Genomic DNA, 9485 nt, shown 5'->3' with positions numbered 1-9485 from the left:
GTGGCTTGTGGCTACCATCTTGGATGGTTCTCTCATTGTAGAAAGTTCTATTAGACAGGGCTATTCTAAAGCAGTGGTTCTTAAATGGATGGTGATTTCAGCCCCCAGAGAAATATGGCAATTTCTGGAGACATATGGTTATTTTACAACTTATGGAAGGGAGGGTGTGACTGGTATCTACTGAGTAGAGGCCAGGGATAATGCTAAGTATCCTATAATGCTAAGGGCAGCATCCACAACAATTAACCTTCCACAAATATCGGTAGTGTCTAGGTTGAGAAACTCTATTCTGCACCGTACATTCAAACTTGGCTAGCCCTTTTATAAAAGTAATCAAAAGAATTACCTGTTTAGCTTTTAAGAAATCCATGTGCATGAGCTGTACCCCTAAGATTCTGATTAAGGATGTATGAAGAGAATCCAGGGATCTGTGTTGTTCAAAGCTTTCCAAGTGATTCTTCTGATTGGCCAGATCCAAGAACCATTGCGTGAAAGTAGACTGGCTCTCAGCTCTTAGTTCAGATGAAAATCACCTGGTAAACATTAGCAATACTCCCAGAATAGATTAATGGCTCTAAGGCCATTACCTCTTCTGTTTAATTTCTTCAATTACCTATCTCTCAATTAATGGGGTCATTAAGCACTTAAGACTTGCATTAATTTCCCTTCTTTAAAAAAATTCCTTCATTCTGTGCAAATCCAGGTTGCAAATGATTACATCTTGTTAATTATTGTACACTTTCTGTTTACAAACAGAACAAATGACCTAGAAAATGTTTGGCAGCTGTCTTTGTTCACTGGTGTTTAATGGAAAATAGCTGAGCAAACACGCACACTGGCCGTGTAGGCGGTCCGGCGCAATGTGTCATGGCCCATTGCTTTGCTACCAACTGACTAAATACATGGAAGTGGGGCTTCATTTTAAACAGTTTGAAGTGGTATACTTTAAGGTCAATATAATTCTGCTGAACTTAGAAAAGTATAAAAATAAATTAATTTTAGTTGTAAGACTTTTTTTTTCTATTTTCCATCATTCTGTAATAAATTACAAAAAGGGAACAGTCCTTGCTCTTAAACCTAAAAGGTAGCAATGAAAATGAAACATCAGCACAAGTATCTGTAAGAATAGATGTTAAATATTGTAAGAGGATACAAGTTTGAGAGGAAGAGATCCTTCTGGCTGGAGAGAGCTGGGGAGTTTTCATGGAAGTAGCAGCACCTTTAGCTTTCCCTTCACTTATTCAATATGTTTGTGGATTCCTACCTCATGTTGGGTCCACCATATTAAGAGCTAGGGATAAGTAGGCACAATCCGTCTGTTTATGGAGTTTCATTTCCTGGAGGCTAATAAGTCAGCCAACAATTATTTATTGTGTCCCTACTGTGAGCCAAACATACAGACAGGTGATGATGATTCCAAGTGATCAGTGTTAAGGAAGGACACGGTACAATTAATTATGGGTTGGATTTTTATCACACTGAATCCTCCTTTCTAAGCACAGACATATCTCTGACCTCACTTGCAAGGCCAGTATCATAGGGCGCTCACTCACCCTCAGTGATAATTTAATCACGCAGCAGCAGATATTTAATAACATTCTGCCAGGATCTGGTGGATCACTAGGGTTGACTGGCATCCTCCAAGGAATCAGTAAAGAAGTGTAATTAAGAAACTACTGACCTGGGTGCTGGGTGGCTCAGTCGGTTAAGGGTCCAACTCTTGGTTTCAACCCAGGTCATGATCCCTGTGTTCTCAGATGGAGCCCTACATCAGGCTCCACGCCTAGTGTGGAGCCTGCTTGGGATTATCTCTCTCCCTCTGTTCCTGTCCCCTGCTCACACTCTCTCAATCTCTCTCTCTCTCTCTTTCTCTGAAATGAAAAAAAAAAAAACAAACAAAAAAACTAATGAACTGATCCTCAGTTTGTTAATACTTCTGATGAAGTTTCTGAGAGAACTAGTATGTATTGACTTGTCTGTGAATCTGAAATCTGTGTCAATTGTGAGATAATTTCAGGAATATGATTACCATATCGGACACTCTGTAGTGCTGGCTTTATTCAATGTCAAAATAATATGAAATTATAAAACATTTCAAACATCAAAAGTACTGAAATTAATATAACAGATACCTATAGATACTCCCTATAATGCCTAAAAGATCACAACATTTTTTTTTTTTTGCCTTCAGTTCCGTCTCTGTCATTTTCTCTGGGACATAAATGAAATAAAACATTAAAGACATAGCTAAAGTCTCCCCTTGCACCACCACCCCCATTCCCTCAGGCTTTCTTCCTGCCCAAGGAGACCAATAACTTGAAGCTGATCAATTAGCATTCTAATTCTCATGTATTAAATGAGAATTTAAAATAAAATTTTTAGCTGAAAAATTGAAAGTTTTCTATATATGTAGGCATGAATAAACAATATATACTGTTCTTTGTTTAGTGTTTATATAAGTGTACAATATTGTACATAGCCTTTGGCAACTTATTTTGATTCAAAGTTATATTTTTCAACATATTTAGGTATATGTAGCTTCAGTTCATTCCTTTTCACTGCTGGACAGGAATCCATCCATTCCACCTTTAGGTTTCTTTTCCCTGGAATATTCTTTATATGGGTTTTCTTTTCTTTTCTAGATCAGTCCTGCAAGAGGTCTGTCCTCATTATTAGTTTTTTCAGATAGGTATTTATTTATTTATTTATTTGTAGCAATTTATATTTTCTATTTCATTACTTCTTGTTCTTTATTAGTTTTGAATGTCTTAAAAGGTTCCATCTTTATTTTTTTGTCAGTTTTTTTGAAGTACAATTCACATACAGTAAGATTCACTGGTTTCAAATGTAAAGTTCAATGAATTTTGACAAACACATGCAGTGGTGTAACCACAAACATGATCAAGAACATTTCTATCACCCCCAAAAGTATTCTCATGACATTTTGCAGTCAATTTCTTCCCTCCTACCCATAAGCCCTGTCAATTACTCATCTGCTTTCTGTTATTACAGCTCTACTTCTTCTAAAATTTCATGTAAATATAAACAATATATAATATTTTGTGCTTGTCTGCTTTCAGTTAGGATGATGCTTTCAATTAAGATGACCCATGTTATTACATGTTACCAGTAGTTTGTTTTTAGTGCTAAATAGTATTCCATTGTCAAAAGTGACCCTCTTTTTTTTTTTTAATTAATTCATTTCAATTCAAGTTAGTTAACATACAGTTTAGTCTTGGTTTCAGGAGTAGAACGCAGTGATTCATCACTTACATAGATTACCCAGTGCTCATCCCAACAAATGTCCTCCTTAATGCTCATCACCTGTTTAGCCCATCCTCCCCAACCTCCCCTCCAGCAACCCTCAGTTTGTTCTCTGTGTTTAAGAGTCTCTTATTGTTCCCTTTCCCTATGTTCATCTGTTGTGTTTCTTAAATTCCACATGAGTGAAATCATATGCTATTTGACTTATTTTGCTTAGTATAATACACTCTAGTTTCATCCATGTTGTTGCAAATGGCAAGATTTCATTCTTTTTGATTGCTCTCAGCACAGAGCACACTGTCAGCGCAGAGCACAGCGGGCCTGGATCTCATGAACCATGAGATCATGACCTGAGCCAAAACCAAAAGTCAGACCCTTAACCAACTGAGCCACCCAGGCGCCCCTCATCATTTATTTAGGTCTTTAATTTCTTTCAGAAACAGTTTTATAATTTCTAGTATACAGGTATTACATATATTTTGTTAAACTTATCTCTAAGTATTTCATATTATTGATGCTACTATAAATATTTAAATTTTCAGTTTCTAATTGTTCAGTGCTAATACACAGAATTTATTTTTTATATTGACTTTGTATTCTGATATTTGCCAAACTTGATTGTTCTTTTTTTTCCAAAAAGGCTTTATTACATACAGAGGGGAGGGGTTCAGTCCTTCTTAGCTGCAACTTTCTGCATGGCTACCAGGACTTTGCACAGCAAATCTCTCTTGCTCTTGGCAGGGATGTGCGTCCCCACCCTTTTCTTGATGAACTTGAAAGAGAGCCTGTCCTTGGAGACCTTGAGCTGATTCATGGATTGCCATGGCTCCATGGCCATGGCTCCATGGCTCTATGGCCGCTCATACGGGGCTTGCTGCACACCTCTAAGATCCTGTGCTGCTGGAACTTGGAGTGCTTGGTAAGGCTCTGGTGGTGATGGCTATGCCTCGGCTTGCTCACGTTCTTGGTCACCTTGTGGCCCTTGGTGAGGCCCAGGGCCATAGGATAGTGCAGAGCCATGGTTGCTAGTCCTTAATGGCTCCTGTGGTGGAAGCACCAAACTTGATTTTTTAAATTCTAATGGTTCATTTGTGGATTCCATAGACAACTTTACTTCTTTTTTTCCATATATGGATGCATTTATTTCTTTTTCTTGCTCTATTAAGCTGGGTAGAACCTGCAGTACAATCATGAATAAAAATGGGAAGCATGAATGTCTCTGCCTTTTTTTCTGACCTTATGAAAAACATATTCAGTCTTTTATCATCAAGTATGATATTAGCTGCAGATGCTTTTTGTCAAATTGAGGAAGTTCCACTCTATTCCTGATTTGGAGTTTTCATCATGAATGGGAGGTGAATTTTGTCAATGGATTTTCTGCCTTTATTAAAATGATTATATGGTTTTTCTACCTTAATTTATTGATTTGGTGAAATACATTTATATTTACTTATTTTTAATGTTTATTTATTTATTTTGAGAGAGAGAGAGCATGTATGTGCATGAGTGGGGGAGGGGCAGAGAGAGAGGGAGACAGAGAATCTCAAGCAGCCTCCAGGGCTGTCAGCAGAGAGCCCAATGTGGGGCTCGATCTCACCAACCATGAGATTGTGTCTTGAGCAGCAATCAAGAGCCAGACAATCAACTGACTCAGCCACCTAGGTGCCTCAATAGATTTTTAACTTTTAAAACCAACTGTGCATTCCCAAGATAAATCCCATGTGGCAGTTTCCCTTTATATATTTCTGGACTTGATATGCTAATATTTTGTTAGGGATTTTTGCATTCATGTTTGTGAGGGATTTGGATTTGTAGTTGTTTTCTAATGGCTTTATCTCATTTTGGTATTAAGGTAATGCTTACCTCATAAAATAAGTTGTTAAGCATATTCTCTTCTATTTGGGGGAAGATTTTACATAAGATTGGTATTTTTTTTTAATGTTTATTCATTTTTGAGAGAGACAGTGAGCATGGGCAGGGGAGAGGCAGAGAGACGAGGACACCCCTGTCCAAAGGAGGCTTGCTGCTGATAGCAGAGAACTCACAAGCCAGGGGATCATGACCTAAGACAATGTCTGAGGCTTAACCAGCTGAGCCACGCAGGTGCCCCAAGATTGATATTATTTCTTACTAAAATGTTTGGTATCATTCACCATGGGAAACTTATGGATCTAGAATTTTCTTTTGGGGGAAATTTTAATCTACAAATGCAATTTATTTACATGGCCTAGGGCTAGTCATGCTATCAGTTTCTCTTGAGTGATCTTTGGTAGTTTGTCTTTCAAGGAATTTGTCAATTTCATATAAATGGCACAAATTGTTCCTAGTATTCCTTTATTTTAAACTATGTAGTATTTGTAGTGTTCTCACATTTATCCTTTCTTATTTGTATCTTCTTTCTTATATACTTGATCAGTCTGACTGATCAAGAGTCAGACTTGTGGGAGTTTTGTCAGTTTTATTGGTCTTTTCAATGAACCAGGTTTTAGTTTCACTGCTTATTCTTTGTTATTTATTTTCTGTTTTATTGATTTCTGCTCTGATGTTTACTATTTCCTTCCTAATACCTATGAATTTAATTCATTTAATTCACTTTTTTATTATCTTAAAGTAAAAGTTTATAATATTAAATTGAAAGCATTTAATGATATAAATTTCCTTCAAAGCACTGCTGTAGCTTTGATTCATAAATTTTGATATATTATAGGCTACTATCATATATATTATATGCTATACATGCTATATTATATGCTATATATAATATGCTATGTGTCATATATATAATGTGTTATATTATATCATATATATTATATGCTATATATCATATATATTATATGATATATTATATGCTGCTTCATAATTTTCATTTAGTTCAATGTATTTTCTAATTTCCCCCATAGTTTCTTCTTAACTCTTATTTGGAAGCATGTGTTTAATTTCCAAATACTTAGAGCTTTTCCAAATATCTGTTTGTTGATTTCTAATTTAATTCTACTGCGGTCATAACACATACTTTTTATGATTTATTCTTTTAAATTTGTAGAGACTTGTTTTGTGTTCTAGAATATGGCTTATCTTGGTAACTGTTTTGTGTGCACTTGAAAAGATACTGCATTCTGCTGTTGCTAGGTGGAATTTTTATTAAATGGCAAATAGGTCAAAGTGATTGATGATAATGGTCAGGTATTCTACACCTTCACTGATTTTCTTTTTACTTTTTCTATTAATGTTAAAATCTCCAACTAAAATTGTGAATTTGTCCATTTGTCGTTTCATTTCTCACAGCTTTTGCTTCAGGTATTTTGAAACACTGTTGTTATTTGCATACACATTAAAGAAGATTATGTCCTCTTACCGAATTGACCCTTATATCATTACGCAGTTACCCTCTTTATCCTTAGTAACGTTCTTTGTTCTGAAATCTGATTACTCTCATATTCCTATGCCACTTTAGTTTTCTTTAGATTGTTAAGCATAGTATATATTTTCCACTTCAGTTTTAACCTGCGTTTTTATATTTAAAGTGGGTTTCTCTTAGACAACATATAATCGATTCTTGTTTTTTTATCCAATCTTACAACCTGTGCATTTAATTGGAATGTTTAGGCCATTTATACTCAATGTGTTTATTGATATGGCTAGGTTTATATCTAACCATCTGCTATTTGCTTCTTATGTTCCATATGTTTTTTTTTCTCCCTATTTTCCTGGTTTTTTTTTCTTCCTATTTACCTACTTATTTCAGTTAGAATTTTCATGGTGTGGTAGATTAATTACAAAAACCCTTTCTTGTCTTTATGCGTTCCCATACCACACACTTTGCAAAATGACTGTGAAGATCTAGCCATCAAGTGGAAGAGTTTATTTTCCTTCCCCTTGAATCAGGGCTGGCCCCATGACTCACAAGGTATATATTTTTTATCTCTTCAATTTCAATCTGTGCATATGGTGCTCCTTTTATGTATTTTATAAGTCTCATATAGCTGGATTTTATTTTATATTATTCTTTTATATTGCCTATAGCTATGGTCTGTAACTTTACATTCTAAATCAGTCAATAAACCTATTTGTACTTATATATTCTTACTTTGTCTGAAACTAATCAATTTTATAGTCTCATTATACCAAATAAGATAATTCTTTTAATTGATTTTAACTTCATATTTAGCTATGCTAAATCTTTTCTTCCAAATCATGTTGACATTGTCAACAGTGTTAATTCTACATAATCATTCAATTTGTTTAAATAGTATTCTACTTTTATTTTGAGGAATCCTCAATTACATATTATTTCACAGATGTGTCATCAGTGATTATTTAAATTTATGCTAATTATTGAATTAGCAGAGATTCTTTTCTTCTCATTTAATCCTTCTGGTATCAGGAATTCTGTTGGCTAACATGGATCAAATCACAAGGCCAACCAATATTTAAGGGGAAGGGAAAAAATTCTCCCACTTGGTGGTAAGATCTGCAGTCTTTTTGCATTTTAACTCTTCTGATACTTACTTGCCCCCAAAAGGTTAGGAAATCACTGGTATGTCTTAAAATTGATGGTGTTTTAAAAACGAGTTTGCTACATACACAGTAATGCCAACTTAGCTCACTTCATTAAGTGTTCATTAAGACATTACTCCTTCATTAAGAAATATGCATTGAGTACCTGTGTGCAATACACTGGATTAGGTACAAGAGATACCAGCTGTGAGACAGATGTGATTCTGGTCCTTACCTAACCTACAGTGGGTCTATAGTCCATAGTCACAAGGTCCTGTCAGTTTGATGTTCTACATAATGTTGAATCTGACCCCTCTCTATTTCCTACCTCTGCTCTAGTCTAGCTCAAGCCCTTATGTCTCATATCTGTTAGTTCAACAACCTCTCTCCCTACAAATCCATTTTCTACAAAACTTTGTGATTTGATTTCATCAGTTCTTAAACTTAGTTCCAAGGTGAAATTTAAACTCTATAGAACATCATGCTCTGTCCTTCGTAATCAAGTCCCTGCTACCCATAGGCTGTATCTCTGAACAAGCTTCTCAATTTACTCTTGTGTGCCACTGACCTGATTTTAGTTCTCTGTGCATTTCCTGCTACGTTTCTCTTTTTTGCCCTGGTCTCTATTATTCAGACATAACTCCATGTCCTCTCTCTCTGCCAGGCCAACTCCTCCCTATCCTTTGAGGCTTACTTCACTGCCACCTCCTGGAGCTTAGAAGAAGGGGCAGAGTGGAGGCTTCAGGAAATATTATGAAAAGGGACTTGAAGGCAATGAGGGTAGAGCTGGCAGCTAGACTGAGGAAGGGCTGGGCAGGAAGGAAATGATGCTGGAGCCATGATGGTAGGATGAAACCTGGGCTTTGGAACAGGAACAGGACAGAGAGCTCCTAAGGATGATGGAGAAAAGAAGAGTGTGGGTTGGTGTGGGAATTCTTAGCCTTCTAGCTGTTTAGGAGGAGGCCATGATGAGCCAGGATGGTTCTGGGAAATGGGAGCAGATACAGCGAAATGGAAACAGTGTCCTTCCACACACCATTGACATTGTCCCATGTACCACATCTTGTGATATATATACCACTTATTTGGAAAACATTTCAACGATATCCTTTTTAACAGCCATATAGTAACCCATTATACAATCTGAATCCCTTATTGATAGACCTTTACATGGTTTCTAGTTTATGTTATTTTAAGCAATGCTGTCCTGAATGTCCCGGTAGCTAAAATTGCTCCCAGCCACAATAATCTCCTTAAATGAAATGACAGGGGGTGGGAGAGTGGTTGTGGGAAAGAATGCTAGAGCAAAGGATATTAACAATTTTAAGACTTTAACTGTGGAGTTTTCAAATCGTCCCAAAGATCACTTCCATTGAAAGTACTTAGCAGTGTCTCCTCCTCCCATGTCCTCATTAACATTGGGTATTATTTGAAAAATAAAAAGGTCAGGTTTAATTGTATATTAAATAGAAAAGACATCTTCCTTTAAGAAGTGGCGGAATATAGAATATAGATATGAGATCTTCACTAACTATGTTTGTGCTGCCTTCTGGTGGCACCTGAAAGACCTGGACAAGGCAAAAAACCCAGTCAAACTGAACTATCTGAACAACTCATCATTGTTAATTAATCTAGGGCTAAAGTAATAGAAAGTGGGTAATAGACACATAGAAAAAAAATGGACCTGACTCTAGGATATTGGAGGATATGGAAACCAGAGGAGA

The 9485-nt window shown here is 36.2% G+C and overlaps 1 protein-coding gene across 1 annotated transcript; it reads right to left on the bottom strand.

Annotated features, from left to right (window-relative positions):
• Positions 1-3827: 3827 nt before the first annotated feature.
• LOC106977297 (60S ribosomal protein L36-like) lies at positions 3828-4411 on the bottom strand. Its single transcript, XM_053201377.1, is given in 2 exon segments — positions 3828-4137; positions 4140-4411. Coding segments are annotated over 2 exon segments (351 nt in total). The 5' UTR covers positions 4285-4411; the 3' UTR covers positions 3828-3931.
• Between the last annotated feature and the right edge of the window lie 5074 nt (positions 4412-9485).

This window comes from Acinonyx jubatus, chromosome A3 (genome assembly GCF_027475565.1).
Source record: "Acinonyx jubatus isolate Ajub_Pintada_27869175 chromosome A3, VMU_Ajub_asm_v1.0, whole genome shotgun sequence".
Taxonomy (NCBI): Eukaryota; Metazoa; Chordata; class Mammalia; order Carnivora; family Felidae; genus Acinonyx; species Acinonyx jubatus.
This window is presented reverse-complemented; position numbering and strand designations above follow the sequence as displayed.